The following is an 18,492-nucleotide window of genomic DNA, read 5'->3' as shown; positions in this document are numbered from 1 at the left end:
TTGAAAACAACCAAATACCCAACCATTTCCCACAAACAAAAGGACTAATACAAACTAGCTGCATCTGTTCAAATAATCCAATTGATTTCCTTGGCATGCACCCTTGTTCTTTTGTCCATGTAGATTTGCGTGAAAGCGATGAGAAGAGTGACACGGTGTGGGAGAAAGGGGAATCTACAGTATTTACAGTAGGCCTACAACAACAATCCCAATCCTGCTTAATATTCAGTATATTGCTATTTATAACAAAGTGTTTGGTTTCTTTAATTAACGAAAACGAGGTAGCAAGTCGTTAAATATCATTAACAACATATTCAGTTGATAATATTTAATGTTTTAACATTTGTTTATGTATTTATAGTTATTATTCATATATAGCTGCATGGTTGGTAAAGTAAGTGGCAGGTTTAAGATGAACAAGCGCATAAGTAGCGCGTAGTAAATATCCTTGATGTTTAAATGAATTGCCACAGTGGACGGCTTATATGTGTGTAGTGTTGTAGCCTGAGAGCCTCCCTGGTCTAGTAGTCCACTCTACTGTACAAACGCTTCCAAAGCAGAGCCCGTGCACAGCTCTCCAAGAAACCCCATCGACGAGACAAAACTCGAGGCGTGAACGTGGCAGCCATTTTACATCATCAAGAGTGAATGACTGAGGCCGGACCCGTGCCGGGAGTTTTCCACTTTTTCCGTCTTTCAAACATAACCTCTATCTTCCAAATTACCCTACACCGTACACGGTGGTGATCCAGCGGCAGGTAGGGCGATTGCTATTGTTTGGACGCGTTATCGTTGCTCGGTTTGTGTGCGAAAAGTCCGACTCGTGCGCTGCTGTTTCAAACAATGTGGAAACTGGTGGTGGCTGGGAACGAGTTCTCCGGACCGGCTTTTTGAAAATGGACTCTTCCTATGTGGCGGCACGTTGGCAGACCACGCACCTAGCACGCTAAATCCTTAGCTCGCCATGCTTCTAACAATACGATTCAATTGTACTAGGATATTTTCCGAACTAGTGAAATCCGTGCCGACCGTTGCCGTCCTAACAATGGCCTCACCGAAATTCCGTTCGAATTAGCATGCTAGCGTAAGCTAGCCTATTTTGACAGATCATGGAATTGACACGCTCATTGTCATCACATGCTAACTGAAGCTAACTAGCTATTTCCATATATTCCTGGACCGATGGGTGCATGAAACGGATTTTCATTTTAAGTACGAAATACAGATGCAATCTCGAAGTCTTTACACGGGCGCACTGTGTTATTGTCCAATAAATCCACGGCTAGATAGATTAGCTTTAGCCCTGCAAACTAGCCCACTAGCCCGACCAACGTGCGCGAGGCACACTCCTAACTAAACAACTTCTACACGCGTCGAACTAACCCAAGTTTAACGTTTTAAGGCGTATGTTACGAATTTGCATTGTCCTTTGGAATTTTTAACCTCAAAATTGACGCCGTAGGGATGTGCACATTTTCTTTGAAAGCACGTGCTTACAGACATGACAGTATGAAAATCCCTTCGAGGTAAAATATTCGACAGTCCAATTTTGAATTGACAGGTGTCAAAAGTAACACGACATTAATGTGATCTTACTTATTAAAGTGCGCCCACCAGTTTGCAGAAACTACATTGCGGAGTGCTGCAATGTGAGCTGAGTGTTTGGCCTACCTAACGTCAGACGGTCAGAAGAAGCAAAAGCTCCCACAAAGTTTAATTATAGCACCAATGTAGAAGTAATAATAGGATGGCATGAAGCCTAATGCTAAAAGGTGCATTCTTTACATATAAGTGGTAACCACCGGAAAGTGGAGCTCTCTGTGATGGAACACGTGTATCAGCTATGTAGTCTGTGCTGAAGTCAGCATTCAGAAGGTAAGCTAACATGTAATTTGGAGACCAAAGCAAGTGAGCTTTTTGCACTAGAATCACTTAGTCCTAACGTGCAGACTTGGCAAAGCTTTGTCACACTGACATGCAGACATGTTTTACAAGATGTCATGTTATTGATAGCTGTGGAGAATTGGATATGCGAGTTGTCTGTTTTGCGCCAAATATTCAGCCTGTGTCAAATGCCCAAGCAGGTTACGTGATATGCTATAAATTTGGATTGTCATAAACGTATAGCTGTCTGGAGACCACGCAGCTATCATCAATTTAGCACCATTACCCTCTGCTATGGACAAATGTATTTCACAGAGAAACAACAAATGTCAAATGATCTGCCTGTCAAGTTTGAGACTTTTCACTATCCTAAACGCATCCCAAACCATGCCATTGCACCAGGATTAATTTGGCTCATTGCATTTACACAGATTTCTGGGGACATGGCCACAGAACATATTAATGGAAATGGTCCAGAAGAACCAATGGACACCTCTGCTGCAGTTACCCATTCTGAGCACTTCCAGACTTTATTAGAAGCTGGTTTACCACAGAAAGTTGCTGAAAAACTAGATGAAATTTACATAGCAGGTAAGGCACAGTTAACACATTTGCATATCCTAATATGCAACTCTTGTCGATAAATCTCTTGCATGTTCTGTCACTTCATTACGGTTTTGAGTGGGGGAATTGGGATCCCGAAGCAACTTTTTGTGGTTCCTACCAAAATGGGTACTGCAGTGCTACATAATGTTAAATTACACATCACAGCAGTGAAAGTGTAAACGGTGGCAGCATTTGCATTCCCTGTATGGTTGCTAGACCACTGGTGTGAGGTCAACAGAGTTGTCCCCTCTCTGTGCCTATCAGTCTCCCACGCACCTTACCACAATTTCTTTGTAATTGGAGCATTTGTGGATGAATTTGTTTTATGAGAAACTCTTGTCAATATTTTTTAAGGGCCTTGTTTGTTCAGCCACATCCCAAAAAGTGGCAGTCCAGCGCTACTCTTCCCCCCCCCCCCTTTTTTTTTATTTTTATTTTTTAACCCAGATGAGTCCAGGGCAGAAACAATGACAACACCTGTCTGAGTGTTTGGCTGCTTAGGTTTAATGCATAAAAGCTCATTAGAAACTCATTATTGGTTTATAGAGTTGCACCATCACATCTGGTGTGATTAATTCTCCAATATCATGTTAGTTGGAAAATAAGGTGCAGCGACTGAACACAGCTCCCATTATGTTAGACTTGTTATAACTCCTAAACAGAAGTTTATATCATTCAGTATTTTATGTGTAAAATGACCTGAATCTAGCAGTATATTTAATGTTTGTTACTCAGCCCTTTGCCTCTGCATGTGTTTACTCCACCACTACTGCAGGATTGGTGTCACACAGTGACTTGGATGATCGAGCAATTGAGGCTCTGAAAGAATTCAACGACGAAGGTGCTCTCCAAGTCCTCTTGCAATTCAAGGACAGCGACCTCTCACATGTTCAGGTAAGTAAGCGGCAACCATAATTTGTATGCATGTCTTCAAAATAGGGTTGTGCATAATAATCCAATCCTTAGAATTATGTTGACTATGTGGAATTATAATAGATACAATTATCAATTTTTCAACAAAATAGAAAGATACTTAATTGCAACCAGCAGAGACCCTGTTGAGTCAGTCCCGGCTGGTTTGATGTGCAAAAAATAAAAACAAACAAATAACTCTAACTATGCCAAGTGGCGATTTATATCTGTAGACATCATCATCTCATAGTTGCCATTAGCCTCATCAACTGTATTTCCCCCCTATGTCTTTCAGAACAAAAGTGCCTTTCTTTGTGGCGTGATGAAGACATACAGGCAAAGAGAGAAACAAGGGACCAAAGTGTCAGACACCAACAAAGGACCAGATGAATCCAAAATCAAAGTGAGAACCAATTTAAAAAGTGCATTAAAGTGTGAATGGTTCAGAGTAAAACAAATATCACCCGACAAGTATAAATTTGAAGTCTTGCTATTTTCTAACATCATTGTAATTATTGTCAGGCATTGCTGGAGAGGACTGGCTACACACTTGATGTCACTACAGGCCAGAGGAAGTATGGCGGTCCGCCACCTGAGTCGGCTCACTCTGGGGCACAGCCAACTGTTGGGACAGAGGTATGAAAAGTTGTTTCATTTATTTGCAGGTTATTGATGTAATCACAAGTTGTATAGAAAATGATGTTTAGGTTGATACAGTGGAACCTTCAAAGTAGATCTTCAAACACTCCCAAGTGGTTTGCTTTCCCCCAAAATCTTTAGTGGTTTTGTTGTTGTTGTAAGTGATGGGGAAACAACAAAAGTGTAATGAACCAAAAATGAAACATAGTGCGCTATAGGTAAGTGCTGACTGTTGAAATTTGAATGTTCTGCTGTAGTTAAATACTGCGGTCAGACCGAACGTGAGCTGGGCGTTTATTGCGGCACGTTTGCATATATAGTCAATCCAGTTAGCGTGGTCACGCATAATTACGTGCCAGGCGATGCTTTAGAAACTAATATTTTGCTCCTTCACTCATTTCGGTGTCGAATGTACTTACTACGTCACATGCAGGCATAGCACAGACAGACACACACAGCCAAATACAGTAAAAACAAAACAAAACACAACAGCGTGGTGAAATAAAAGCAATGTGGGACAATATCACTGCGGCCTCTGCCGCCGGGAGGTATACAACACGGCTAGCTTCCAATGCTGACCGGGACCGAGCCAAAAAGGAGGAGACTTGGGGAACGAATAATTCGGCAGGTCTGGTGAGTAGATTGACTTGTTTACAGCTGTTGAAGCGTCAGCCAAAAGGGCATTCAGCAGCCTACACAACCGTATGGTAAATTTTTTATAATTTTTTTTCTTACACTCGAAGCAACCCCATGTAGTCTCCTTCCCCAAAAAAAAGCACGTGGGGCGACGTGACATTTTGTGTTCGGTCTGAACTCCGTCTAAGAAACATGTATAGTTCAAGTCGGCATGGTGTCCACATGATGACAGTTTTCATTTATCAATAGTAACCTTGGTTACGATGATGGATTACCGCTAAGAGCTGATTGGATACCTAAAGTCGAGATTATTTATATTCAATGTTTTACTCTTAAGTTCATTGTAAAATAAAGACTTGCATGCAATTTTTTTCTCTTCCGGCAGATATTTGTTGGCAAAATCCCCAGAGACCTGTTTGAGGATGAGCTGGTTCCTTTGTTTGAGAAAGCTGGCCCAATCTGGGACCTGCGTCTGATGATGGATCCCCTTAGTGGCCTGAACAGGGGCTACGCCTTTGTCACTTTCTGCACCAAAGAGGCGGCACAGCAGGCTGTCAAACTGGTACGTTCTTTCTCCTGCAATCCAAAGATTGAGTGAGGAAAAGAGGGTATAATGGTGAAGACGGCAAGTTATCTGTTTTGCTATGGTCCTCCCCAAAATATATTGGAAATGTTCTATCTTCCCTCCAACAACACAGCAGAAACAAGTCTATCTGATAGAAATATCAAAACATATGTACCCTTTATATTGACATTATTGTCCCCCCGTCTCTGTTCCTCATTGCGCTGCAGTGCAACAACAATGAAATCCGACCCGGCAAACTAATTGGCGTGTGCATCTCAGTGGCCAATAATCGACTGTTTGTTGGCTCCATCCCCAAGAGTAAAACAAAAGAGCAGATTGTTGAAGAATTTGCGAAAGTCACAGGTGTGTTCTTACCTTTTCAATCTTATTTGTTTTACAATAACTATATACAAAACTACTATTGTGGTTTGCAGTAGTGTAAAACTGAACTTTTGTAGTAATTTATCATCATAGATAATTTATTTGCCTTTTTTGCCCCTAATCTACAGAGGGTTTAAATGATGTCATATTGTACCACCAACCTGACGACAAGAAGAAGAACCGCGGCTTTTGCTTCCTGGAATATGAAGACCACAAGACGGCGGCTCAGGCCCGCCGGCGTCTGATGAGCGGCAAGGTGAAGGTCTGGGGTAACGTGGTCACTGTGGAGTGGGCAGATCCCATCGAGGACCCAGACCCAGAAGTTATGGCCAAGGTAAAGCTTTGAAGTGTAATTGCCCAGCCGTTCCTGGTCCATACTAGCACAGATCTGTCATGCTGAACTTTTCTTCTGTTCACAGGTGAAAGTGTTGTTTGTGAGGAACCTAGCTAGTTCTGTAACTGAAGAGATTCTTGAAAAGGCGTTCAGTCAGTTTGGCAAATTGGAGCGTGTGAAGAAATTGAAAGACTACGCATTTGTTCACTTTGAGGAACGAGATGGTGCTGTCAAGGTACTGAAATAAGTCAACGTGAGGTATTGGTTGTGTATGCACTGGTAACCAATTTTAACTGTTGTACATTTTCCCAGGCTCTTGCGGATCTCAATGGAAAAGATCTGGAAGGAGAACATATTGAGATTGTCTTCGCCAAGCCTCCTGACCAGAAGAGGAAAGAGCGCAAAGCGCAGAGACAGGCCGCCAAAACACAAATGTAAGAGGTTTAAAAGCACATCATGCTTTTAAAAGCCAACTCCCATGTTTAGACATTTTGTTTTTTTTCCCAGGTATGATGAATACTATTACTATGCGCCTCCCCACATGCCTCCACCCACGAGAGGCCGCGGTAGAGGCGGGCGCGGAGGCTACTCTTACCCTCCTGAATACTACAGCTACGAAGACTATTACGATTACTATGGTTACGACTACCACAACTACCGGGGCGGCTATGACGACCCCTTCTACAGCTACGACGATTTCCAGGGCTCTGGGAGAGGCCGAGGAGCGAGGGGCGGTATCCGCGGCGGTATTGCTCAGACTAGGGCCCGTGGCGGCATCACACCCAGGGGAAGATTGGCCTTCTCGCAGCGGGGCATCCCTGGAACAAGCAGAGGTAATTATGTTGAATTGCATGATTTTAAAATGTGTCACATAGTGATAAATACAAAGTTAGTAACGTGTCCTTGACACGAGTTTATTAAATGGCATTACTTTGAGTCAACACAAACACTTGAATTCAAAACGAGAGCAATTCTGTCAGATTGTCAAAAGGTATGTGCTACACGGCTCCATAAACTGAATTGGTGTTTTCATTTCTGATTGGTCCAGCAGGGAAGCGGGGCAGAGGCCGGTCCTGACCTGTCACTCACAGCGGATACTGACTTGATGTGTGGGGTTACACCATGAGCTGCAAAGGATTTTGAAACAGAAAAAAAAAAAAGAACGTGACAAAAAAAAAGGTCCAATGATATTCCAGCCTTACAGAAGAAGCATCTCCCCTTTCCCCTTGTTTTGTTTTTGTTTAAAAGAAACTGCCACCTTAAAAAAAAAAGATGACCGCACGATTATTGTATTCGCCTAAGCCTCTTTCGCCCCTTTCGCCCCTGTAGCTTGCCCTGATACAGGGTTCAAATTTATTGCCCTAACAATCTCCCCCATTCCCTGTCCCCAAACATGCCATTTTTGAATAATTATTGATGAATTTGCACTTTTTAAGTTTCTTAGGTTTGAAGTGGCTCGAAGGAGCTTGATGCTATTGTATATTTTTGTGCTAATCGCAATTTTTAATGTTGGAATATCCATGTTAATCGTTTTGATGTGGATGTTTAAAAGAGAACATTTGCAGGATTTTATTTAGGGTGTACCCACCTGGCATGGATAAGTCAGGCATTCCAGGAAAGTGGTTCTTTTCAGAACTTGTCTTTAAAGGGTTGGTTGACTACCTCAGTACAGAGGATTAAACTACCCGGCCTGTACTGTAAATAGGGAAACTATATTGATGAAAGCAGGGCTTGTTCTCATAAAAAAATATGCACAAGAGCTGTAGCACACAAACAATGTACTTAATGTAAAATAGTCATTTTTGCTGCAGCTCTGACACTGCAAACAGTCAAACTGGGCATGCAAAAACAATCTCATGAGATGAGTTAGAACAAGCTCTGCTTTTATCCTATTTTAAACTGAATTAGCTGCCTTGCTTCTTCAGAGTATGTAGTTACTGTTTGTATAGTTTTTTTTTTGTTTTGTTTTTTTGGATAAAATGTTACTTTTGTAAAGGCTTCAATGTCACGGGCATCAGACTGCCTTTGATTTTAACCGATAACAAAAATAAAAGCCCTGCAGTGTCCCTTTTGTGCCACTGTCAATCCGGTTGATTTGTTTTTATATTGAAACATCTTCAAACATATTAACACCGGATGGGTCCCTTGTCCATCTCCTAAACCACTAACTAACATAATACGTTGAAGCTAATTGTGGCCACATTGCCCAGACAGAGCATGTGTCCAAAGTTATGGTATGGTGTGGGATCATCAACATCTTGGTATAAGGGATGCTGCAGAGAACATTCTATTTCCAGGTATAGCTACAAGGAAACTGTGCTGATCAATTCCAGTTTTCTATACAGTTAACTCCCTCATTGAAATCATAACCACCTTGTGAGAAAAAAAAGATGTTAGCAGTTTTAAACTATTGTTGGTGGCCAACAACATTTTTGCATTCCTGCAAATAAATTGTTTTATACTGTAAAATGGAGGTGAGTGTAACTTATTTTTGTAATAAAGTTTTTGATTTCTATGTTGTGTCTTAAATCATTTGACGATCAAATGATGAGTGAGATGAGATTTATTTCCATGAAGCCTTAAAACTCGCGTTCACGTACTACTGTGATAAATTGCATTTAAACAAATGCCAGCTATAAACTCGAAAACAGTTGCAATTGTGTTGACGAGTCACACAGTTTGGCTAAACGTTATATTGGACTGCGAATTGAATAGAAAGCTAGTCAATTAACGCTAACGCGAAACGTCAATTTAATGCACAGTATGAGGGAAACCATCGACTAGTCACGGGGCAAACGATGGTGCAGCTAGAAATATGGTGGTTCTTATTCCAAGTACAGTACAATAACATTGCTGCGTCTACTATGTCCATATTCCATCATACCATACCGCCTGCGTTTGCGCTCAAATACATAAAAGAAAAATGGCGACGGTTCAACGACCACAGACGGTAGCAGGCTGGACTAGAAGTGGTTATTTTTGCATAAGCGTGGCTTTGTACTGTGGTGTACATTGAACGTCTGGTGCGGAGCGGAGGTGACATCACGCCGACGCGCACGCCGACGCGCACGCAGCCCCCTACCCCTCTGACGCCTCTTAACGGGTTCAAGTGACAGCGCAGAATGGTGGTAGCTGTTAGCTCAACACTGCTCGGCCGGACTGTACACACAAAGCAGGGGTTGATGTTTACGACAATCCCTTTCCTTCTTCGGCACACGATGTAACATCTGCGAACGGCTACACAGAAACGTGACCCGCACTGACCACCGCAACCCGATCGACATGTAAGTTAAGCAACATTTTGACAATTTAATAATCGCCAGTTCTATGCATTCGATTTTAACAATGGCATTCATCAGGGTTTGTTTACAACGCATACGACGCAAAATGAAGCTGGACCTGCTCAGAGATTTGGGCCGACAGTATCCAGTGTTCTGCTTCCTACTACTGGCCCTACTTCTGTCCACTGTGCTGTTAAACAGGTAACAATTGTGGGCTGGCATCACGCCAACAGCTTCATCAGTTTCCATTTTAAAACAGGTACATTCACATCATCATGGTGGTTTGGTCCTTTCTTGCTGGTGTGGTTACATTCTACTGCTCCCTGGGACCCGAGTCTCTGCTGCCAAACATCCTGGTCAGCATAAAGCCAAAGATCAAGGTATATGTAGTACCAGTACACTCACCAGTCATGACATTACCTCACACTGTCATTACCGTCAATTTAAATAAATAAATAATAAATAAATGCCTTGGCAAAAATTCTCAGTCTGAGTAACAGTAACACTTGATTCCTTCAAATATTCAAAATAGTACAATACAACTATTAGAGCTTAAGTATTTAATTGTACAAAAGCATTTAACATTCTCTTCCCCCTTGAAGAAAATACACAAATAATGACAACTGCATTTTTTTTGCAAGCACAGCTGCATTACAGTCAAGAGGTCATAGGTTCGAATTTCATCTCAGGCGTGAATGTGAGTGTGAATAGTTGTTGGTCTGCAATTGACTACCAGTCCTGGGTGGACCCGCCTCTCACCCGAAGCCAGCCTCGGAAAAGGATCCAGCACTATAGAAAATGGATGTTGTAATGGCAGCAAGGTGGAAGGTTACCTCGCTGCATACAGCAGCACTTTACAGATTCCATGTCTGTTGTGCTGAAGGTATAAATCGTGGCACCCCGTTATTGGTATGGTAACTCGATTAATTGAGTTATAGTGTCTTTGTGGAGCCCACTACTTTGATCAAATACAATAACATATCTCATCCATCCTCACAGTTGCATTCATGTTTCTTTTTTAAATATTTTAAAAATGTGTTTTGATTCCTTGTCAGTCCTACCAGCAGGAGTTGTTTCCGCTGGGCCACAGCTGTGCCGTTTGTGGCAAGATCCGATGCAAAAGACACAGGTGAGTTACCTGCTCAAGTTAACTTTGAGAAATAGAATTATGTTACACTGACCACGATGCTACCCATCATGTGAATAATTGTGCCCTGGCTAAAATGTAAAAGTACCGGTAATTCATTACTGGTCAAATGTTTTGACGTTCTTGTAGCGTTTATCGCTAAATCATTTGTTATGTTCCACCGCCCCCTGGTGGTGATCAAAATTCGGGGGGGAGGGCAGTTGTGTGGGGGTCTTAAGTTTTTGGCAGAGTTCTGTTTGCATGGTTGTTGACCGAACCGGAATGTGTATTCAGAGCACGATACCTAAGTCATAATTAGAATAAATGCATGTTTGATCAATTTGGGACACTTAATATTAAACATTCAAATGAAAACCTGTAAAATGTGTTTCATGACATACGTAACCTCGCATATAAACTGTCAATATGTTTAAAAACTGAGGATCTCTGTATGCTATTTATTTATTTATCTTTATTTTTATTTTTTTTAAATGTCATTCATGCTAGACCTACTTTGCTCTTGGAAAACTATCAACCATGGCTTGACTTGAAAGTTTCCTCTAAGGTGGATGCTTCTCTTTCAGAGGTAAAATTATAAAGTATATTGCCTACATTAAAAAAAATATATATATATTCAATATAAATCTTGTGAAACCATCTGTTTTTCTTCTCACCTAGATTCTGGAACTTGTTCTTGAAAATTTTGTGTATCCTTGGTATAGGTAGGACTGTTTTTCTGTATGTTTACAGTCTCTAGACCAGTGGTGGGCAAACTCGGTCCTCAAGGGCCGGCCCGGTCCTGCAGGTTTTTGGAGGTTTCCCTGCTGCAACGCAGCTGATTCCAATCAACAGGATTGTCACCAAGCTTATTGCAGAGCTTGCTGATGAGCTGATCATATATCAGCTGTGTTGGGGAAGGGAAACCTCCAAAACCCGCAGGACTCCGACCCTCTAGGACCGAGTGTGCCCACCCCTGCTCTAGACGCTGATTGAGTCACATTGTCTGTTTTTTGTTATTCATTTTATTAGTTTATTTAACAGGGACAATGCAATCAGACATGGATACTAAGCAAAGTTTGCAGCTGATGTTGAGCATACATACACCTTGACATACAATATAATATATATTACAATATAACTGTTATGTCACTGTCGCTATATACTGGTAATGATGTAAGGATGGTAACCATGTTTATTTTTCAGAGATGTCACAGATGATGAGGCGTTTGTTGATGAGCTGAGGGCGACTTTACGATTTTTCGCTGCCGTGTTGGTCCGCCGGATCCAGAAGGTGACAAATCGAACTGGGACATTGAATCCAAAATACATCAAAATTACATTATTGTAATTATTTTGGGGGGGGGATTGGATTATGTCCCAGGTTGACGTGGCGTCCCTCATCACGCGAAAGCTTCTGAAAGCTTCTATGAAGCACATTGAAGTAATTGCAAAAGCTCGGCAGAGAGGTACTGCCGATCTTGGCATTTTGTCCAAATCCATCATATGAAAGCTAAATGTTTCTTCTCTGCTTTTTAGTGAAGAGCGCAGAGTTTCTACAACAAGCTGCCCTGGAGGAATATGGTCCTGACCTTCACGTCGCCCTCCGCAGTCGCAGAGATGAGCTTCTCTACCTCAGGAAATTGACTGAGATGCTCTTTCCTTACATCTTGCCACCTAAGGCTACTGACTGCAGGTACTGTAACTTATGCACCACCAAATGTATTCACTGTATTTCATCACCACTTAAAAGTTAGTGTGGGAAATATTGACAAAAAAAAAAAAAGAAGCTTCTTTAAGATCTCATTTTGTGTTCACTAAATGCTACCAGATCTCTCACTTTGCTGATAAGAGAAGTACTGGCAGGTTCTGTCTTTCTTCCGTCGATGGACTTCTTGGCCGACCCCGTGAGTGTAGTCAGACTTAATCTTGAACCCAAAACTGACATTGACAGGCCCGAATCATCGTCATAGCAAAGCTGTTGCAGCATGTGACATTTGTGTCTACTGGTTTTGCTTTTCAGGACACGGTGAATCATTTGCTTCTGCTCTTCATCGACAATTCTCCAGTAAGTAACTGTTGAGGCGTATTAACATGAACTTGGAATGCAGTTTGTAGAAAATAATTAATTGCAACTAATTTGTTGGTATTTAAAAAAAAAAAAAAAAAACCTCTCTCTACAAACAAGCCTGAAGCAGCCACAGAGCCAACCTCCATGCTGGTTCCTTTCCTTCAAAAATACTCGGATCCCCGTAGCAGAAAGCCTTCAGTAAGCACTTGTACAAAGCTGTATTGTGACAAAGACAATAGTACTTTAAATTACGCTTGAACAATTCCTTTTTTAAACCTGGATTTGCATTATAGTCATTTCCCCCCCCTTACTTGCCAGGTTCTAAAACTGGAATTAAAAGAAATCCGAGAGCAGCAAGACCTACTCTTCCGTTTCATGAACTTCTTGAAGCAAGAGGGAGCCGTTCACGTGCTCCAATTCTGCCTTGCAGTCGGTAAGCGTTTCCCATCCGTGTCAAATTTTGCTTCTGGAATCATGTACTGTATGATTTGAAGTTATTTTATTATAAGCTATCATAGCAAAGTGAGATTTCAAAAATATAGTCTTTAGTAGATCATGCAAGAACTTGTCTCAACTGCACATCGTCTCTGTTGCCTCAGAGGAGTTCAACGATAGGATACTGTGCCCAGAGCTGCCCGACTCCGAGAAGATGATGCTTCACGAGGAGGTGAAGAAGATCTACGAGACCTACTGTTTGGACGAGAGTGTCGACAAGATCCGCTTCGACCCCTTCATTGTGGAGGAGATACGCAACAGTGTGTGACAAATTTGAATTGGCATTTGTACCATATTAGAGTTTTATATACATCAATTGGTTTATGGCCTGTGCTTTCTCAGTTGCCGAAGGCCCATATGAGGAGGTGGTGAAACTTCAGACAATGAGATGTTTGTTTGAAGCATACGAGCATGTTCTCTCTCTCTTGGAGAACGTTTTCACGCCCATGTTCTGCCACAGTGATGAGGTTAGCACTCGGACCAAAAAAAGCAAATCCACACGCACATAAAACTTCGAACCCCAGTTCCAATGAAGTTAGGATGTTGTGTAAAAATTAGGGGTGTCAGGCGAATTATTATTATTTTTTAATCGTAATTAATCGCATGACTTCAATAGTTAACTCACGATTAATCACAAACTTAATATCTGTTGTAAATGTACAATATTTATATAAAGTTTTCATTCTTTGGTTAACATAAAAGTTGATAACATGTTAAACTAATACAAATATGGCTACATTTTTTAGTCATTGATACAGTAATTTCATAATAATTCATAAAATTGAATTACAATTAAAAAGATGTACTGTACTGTAAAAAATGAGTGTAATATTGATTTATGTTGAGATAATTTGCCACTAGATGGCATAATTGCATTTGTAAGTCGTTGGTGACAGCTCGGTGCATTTTTCTTTTCATATTAAGAGCTATCTAATCTTTAACATGAAGTAACTTGTGAAACTTTGCACATTTTTAAAATGGTAAAATACAACTTGACCCCAGTCTCCACAAATATAGGCATTATTATTAAATTTATTACTGCTAAATTTTGACATGTATGTATCTGCCGCGTTGCGACTGGAATTCCCTCAGCACAGGCTTTCCAAGTAATGGGTGGTCATTAATCGCGCGTTAATTTTTTTTTTAGTGGCGTTAAAGGAACTTTAAATTAACTCAAAATTAGCGCACTAATTTTGACACCCTTAGTAAAAATGTAAATAAAAACAGCATCCTTTTTGCTACAGCCCAATTTGGTCATTCATTTAGTAAAATAAACCAAAAATAAAACAAAAAACAAGACCATTTGTGTCATCAATTCCACCCAAAATGTTTTGATATTGAGGGACATTTGAGTCCTTGGGAGAATTGTACATATGCTCCCACCTTCATTTATTTGGGGTTAACCAGAGGCATTTTGAATGGTGACTGATTATTTCTAGTCAATTCATAACTTACTGATTCAGTTTTGTTGGTCTCAGAAATTTCTGCAATTAGATATAATTTGAGTCAATTGATCCGTGGCCAAACACTAACGTCAGTGTCATCACTGTGAGACGCACAAGGGTGGCCAATGAGGCAAAGCTGGCATCAAGCCAAGCTGCCAATAAGCCAAGCTGCCAAGACTAATTTCACCCTTCACAGGTTATTTCAATGGGCACAGTTTGGTAGAGCAGCGGGCAACCATTGTACTCTGCACGCCACCGTGCTGCTTGAGTAGAGCAGCTAAAAAATCTAATGATATATGATGCTGCATTTCTGTGCGTGGCTCTGCTCGAAACCAATAGTATATCTCTAGTATTGTTACAATATTTAAGACGCAAAACATAGTTCAGTATAGTCTTACGATGATGATAATGCATACATTTATTTATTTATTTTGTTTTTTCCCCCCATCCTGTAGTACTTTCGCCAGCTTCTGAGGGGGGCTGAGTCCCCTGCAAGGAATTCTAAAATGAGCAGGTAGGTACCATTTTATTAGCTGTGTATGTGAGAGCGAGCCAAAAGAAAAGGTGGAATGTAACCGAATTCAGCTAGAAGTTTGTTATTCAAGTCAGCAAAGTGACTTAAAGTGATGGTTTCTATCTGTCGCAAGGTGGGGCGTGCATGTGGCCTCGGAGCCCTGCCACTAACTCCTTATGCATATTGTTCCAGAAATAGCATCAGTATGGATGACATCCGGTGAGTACAAGGCATCACTGTCCTGATGGGAACAGTGGCTGGCTGACATGCCATTCTCGCTTGACTCTTCTACACAAGAGGATGCTGCCTTTTTAACAATTCCGTCATTGCCTGACCTTCCAAGTGGAAGCCAATTAGCATTAATGGGATAGTTCAATAATGAGTTTTTTTCTTATCAAACCCCTAAATATGGGCTTCTTTTAGTATTTGTAGCCACAAATGAGAGAGCCTGTAAACAAAGTAAGTGCAATAAGAGTCTGGCCAATTAACTTATCTCATTTACTCTTAATTATGTGTCACACGAATGTAGACTTACTATCATTTCAATTAGAATGTATTTATTATTGTAGGTTTCAACTGGTGCATCATTTCCCCTCATTTTAGCTGAATAGTAATAATAGATTTTATTTCTAATGCACTTTGCATTTATAAAATAAATCTCAAAGTGCACAATAACCAAAGCAAAGCAAGCATATGATAGATTAAAAAAAAAAAAGTCAATTGAAAATCTGAGTTAAAATAAATGAATAAATTAATGCTACTACTAGTAATAATAATAATAATCAGCCAGGGGAAAAAAAGCTTTTTTTCCCCTTTTTTTTTAAAGTAAGGAATAAGACAACAACAAATAAATAGAAACACCCCTCAGTATCATTGTAGTGAGAGCTGTACAGTTGCACAAACTACAACCACAATAATAAACATATTGATAAATTGATAGCCCTCTAAAAGTGACATTTTACATGATCATTTTAACGGTATTAAATGTTGCTATATTTATCTCATTAGATTACAAGTACGATGTCAGTTTTGATCATCAATAATTGGTTGAGATTTTCACTTTGGTTTGCTCACTTCCGAAATTATGGCTTTAAAAATATGATTGGAACGTGAAGGTATCAGCTGTTTGTTGTGTTTGTTACTTTGTTACGAAGGCAGTTTTCAAAGCAGAAGAGACACTCACTGCATTTTAACATGGAAGCATGAAGGAGACTGAACTAACATCACCGCTCAGCCTCTCTGTCCGAACATTATGCCATTGGTTATATGTATGGTCTCCTCTCGCCATGCCATGCCACGCCACGCCATGCTGTGTGTCCACCCTGATTCTGTCACCGCCATGTTGCCTGCCTTGGTTATGATCCATCCTCTCCCTCCTTTTCGTCTTTGGGGACATAACCCTGTTATGCTTATAGTTCCTGGGACTGGAGCCCCGAGTCCCCCTCCTCACAGTTCACCGCCTCTGGCAGCTCTTCACCTGCATCTTTTAACTCCCTCCATGCCCAGCCCACGTTAACAACTTTTCCATACGGCTCGCTATCCCACCGTCACTCCTTATCACCCAAGTAAGTCAGGGTCCATCCATACTTCCAGCTGCGGCTCAGTGTGATGTCATGTTGTCCACTTCGCCGTCCCATTGTAGCAACCCCCCCCCCCCCCCCCCCCCACGCCACCCTGACCCAAACAACAGCATGCAGCCAACTTCCTTTTTATTTGTGTCCATACTACCGAAGTATTGCTAAGTTAACTTCCAAAGAGCATCCATCATTTTGTGTGTGTCTATGTTGCTTGCACATATAACGTGAATATTGTTGCCTTCTTAAACTAGTGGCTTAAGTTATATTTGGACAAAAAGTGCCTTAAACATTTCCTTACGATGCTGGCCACCACTTCTGAAATCACATTGGTTCGATCTACCCCTGAAATGAGATTATTAATAAATACAATATAATCAATATCTCATTTGGTTCAGTTTGTCATTTATTTTTGATAAAACAGAATAAAGTGACTGAGGCCATCATTTTTACGAAGGTGGCGATATGGACATTGTGGCTTGAATGAAACAATTGTCTATGTTTTAACATGCAGTCGATATTTGGTTTAAGGTCAAAATTTTGGTTTGTGAAACATTCGGGATAGCCCGTTTTCATGCGTGAGCGACCAGAGATACTCTGCTATACAGTAGTTATCCCGATTTAAACTGTACGTATGTCATTATGCAAATAGACAGCATTTCCGCTTCTAACTTTCTACTTATATGTGTGTGTGTGTATATACACACTGTAGCATTTTCGCCATAGAGACAAATAGAAAATAATGTGAAAACGCCACGGAAAAAATCTATGTATTGAATTTGAACTCGCTTAGTGAGTGGCAACGTAAGATGGCCGCCGCGGATACAAGTAGTTCCTGTACTCAAAAGACCCAAGATTCCCTGCGAATAGAGTATGTCATAAACCAGTTTTACATTCAAAGAAGGTACCCCGATTTCGTTTAGATGACCAAATATTCGGGTTAGAAAAGGAGTAACCCAGGGAAGGGTCTTATTTGGGTTTTTAAAAACACAAATGCATATATGGGTTTTTGTACATGGCCTTTCGAAAAATTTTGAAAAGGTTATTGGGTGCATGTAAACATAATCAGACTACCTGGTGTTAGGAGACTTTTGTGTTCTGTCATTGGTGTCTTTTCAGCACCTTCCAGATCACAAATCCTAACTGATGTTCTTCAAATGTTCAGGGTTTATTGTGCTTTGTAGGACCTTATTGCGTTTTAAAGGATATCCAACCTTTGTCTGTTCTTTTCCAAGGCACAGCCTTAAACGGGAAGTCCACCCCCCCAAATTTTTTTTTTTGCAATATGTTCTATGCAGCCCCACTAGTCTCAATATGTTATTCTGGTTAATATTGTGTTAGTGGAATATGAGTTAAGCAGCAAAATCCAGATGTTTTTATCCATCTCAGGGGGCGGCCATTTTGCTACTTGCTGTCAACTGAAGATTACATCAATGTTGCTCATGTCTCAGGTCAGCCAGTCACAGTGGCGCTTCAGAAAACAGGTGAGCTGTGATTGGTCGTTGCCTGAGACATGAGCAACATTGATGTCATCTTCAGTTGACAGCAAGTAGCAAAATGGCCGCCCCCTGAGATGGATAAAAATAGCTGGATTTTGCTTCATAACTCATATTCCAAAAATGTAATATTAATCAGAATGTCATGTTTAGACTAGTGAGGTCACGTATAACATATTCTTTTCAAGAATAAGGTTGACTTCGACTTTAAAACTTTTTCAACATGGAATAAGAAAGATTATTGTTCTGTTAAAGCAAGGACTCTATCGATTTTAAAGAAACATCATCGAAGATGTTGGTATGATAGTAGCTTCATGTCATGTCCAACCTAAGATGTTTGAGGGAGCTCAGGTCTATGAGGACGTTACTTACCATCTCTTTCCTAGATGCCGTTTTAAACTCGCATTTAACTCTAATGATTAATTGTGCTGCGTCAAAGTAAGAACATTAAAAATATTTAATTCAATCTGATATCTTTAGGGGCATGTTTCTTATAACGGCTTTGCTGGGTGCAGCTTTAAACTGATGTTCTTTAC

At 40.7% G+C, this 18,492-nt stretch overlaps 2 protein-coding genes across 16 annotated transcripts in view; both read left to right on the top strand.

Moving 5' to 3' along the window:
- Positions 1-596: 596 nt before the first annotated feature.
- LOC147162909 (heterogeneous nuclear ribonucleoprotein Q) lies at positions 597-8,472 on the top strand. 3 transcript variants are annotated; one of them, XM_086094410.1, is made up of 12 exons: positions 606-758; positions 2,316-2,475; positions 3,266-3,384; positions 3,698-3,805; positions 3,925-4,038; positions 5,063-5,239; positions 5,470-5,605; positions 5,752-5,957; positions 6,043-6,192; positions 6,270-6,391; positions 6,465-6,790; positions 7,009-8,472. In XM_086094410.1, the coding sequence occupies exons 2-12, from the start codon at positions 2,328-2,330 to the stop codon at positions 7,032-7,034; spliced, it is 1,632 nt and encodes a 543-aa protein (XP_085950536.1). In that variant the 5' UTR covers positions 606-758; positions 2,316-2,327; the 3' UTR covers positions 7,035-8,472. The 3 variants fall into 3 exon arrangements, with proteins under 3 accessions (XP_085950537.1, XP_085950536.1, XP_085950535.1); XM_086094409.1 differs by having other exon boundaries at positions 7,006-8,472; XM_086094411.1 differs by lacking the exon at positions 2,316-2,475 and having other exon boundaries at positions 597-758; positions 7,006-8,472.
- Positions 8,473-8,871: 399 nt separating this feature from the next.
- The window catches only part of snx14 (sorting nexin 14), a 25,164-nt gene continuing 15,543 nt past the window's right edge, over positions 8,872-18,492 (top strand). For 4 of the 13 annotated variants that reach the window (XR_015097036.1, XR_015097035.1, XM_086094401.1 and 1 more), the window contains exons 1-17: positions 9,303-9,439; positions 9,498-9,618; positions 10,294-10,367; positions 10,872-10,950; positions 11,043-11,086; positions 11,568-11,655; positions 11,746-11,830; positions 11,901-12,057; positions 12,193-12,268; positions 12,385-12,429; positions 12,550-12,630; positions 12,751-12,865; positions 13,032-13,187; positions 13,270-13,394; positions 14,828-14,886; positions 15,079-15,105; positions 16,302-16,451. Coding sequence is in view for 7 of the 13 variants with exons in the window: in XM_086094401.1 (XP_085950527.1) it covers positions 9,303-9,439; positions 9,498-9,618; positions 10,294-10,367; positions 10,872-10,950; positions 11,043-11,086; positions 11,568-11,655; positions 11,746-11,830; positions 11,901-12,057; positions 12,193-12,268; positions 12,385-12,429; positions 12,550-12,630; positions 12,751-12,865; positions 13,032-13,187; positions 13,270-13,394; positions 14,828-14,886; positions 15,079-15,105; positions 16,302-16,451 (1,619 nt within the window). In the remaining 6 variants the exon portion in view is untranslated. Of the gene's footprint in view, positions 9,242-9,302; positions 9,440-9,497; positions 9,619-10,293; positions 10,368-10,871; positions 10,951-11,042; positions 11,087-11,567; positions 11,656-11,745; positions 11,831-11,900; positions 12,058-12,192; positions 12,269-12,384; positions 12,430-12,549; positions 12,631-12,750; positions 12,866-13,031; positions 13,188-13,269; positions 13,395-14,827; positions 14,887-15,078; positions 15,106-16,301; positions 16,452-18,492 lie in introns of those variants that run through there. The other 9 variants (XR_015097039.1, XM_086094405.1, XM_086094404.1 and 6 more) reach the window with 4 other exon arrangements.

This window comes from Leptonotus elevatus, chromosome 14, assembly GCF_054856555.1.
Source record: "Leptonotus elevatus isolate MCC_2025b chromosome 14, RoL_Lele_1.0, whole genome shotgun sequence".
Lineage (NCBI taxonomy): Eukaryota > Metazoa > Chordata > Actinopteri > Syngnathiformes > Syngnathidae > Leptonotus > Leptonotus elevatus.
Note: the sequence above shows the minus strand (reverse complement) of the source record. Positions and strands in the feature narration are given on the sequence as shown.

Excerpts from the sequence above, each read along its gene's own strand:
- LOC147162909 (XM_086094409.1), top strand. The coding sequence starts at position 2,328 with ATGGCCACAGAACATATTAATGGAAATGGTCCAGAAGAACCAATGGAC. Across the intron at positions 3,385-3,697 it reads GCGACCTCTCACATGTTCAG|AACAAAAGTGCCTTTCTTTG; the intron begins GTAAGTAAGCGG and ends TATGTCTTTCAG. Across the intron at positions 5,240-5,469 it reads CACAGCAGGCTGTCAAACTG|TGCAACAACAATGAAATCCG; the intron begins GTACGTTCTTTC and ends ATTGCGCTGCAG.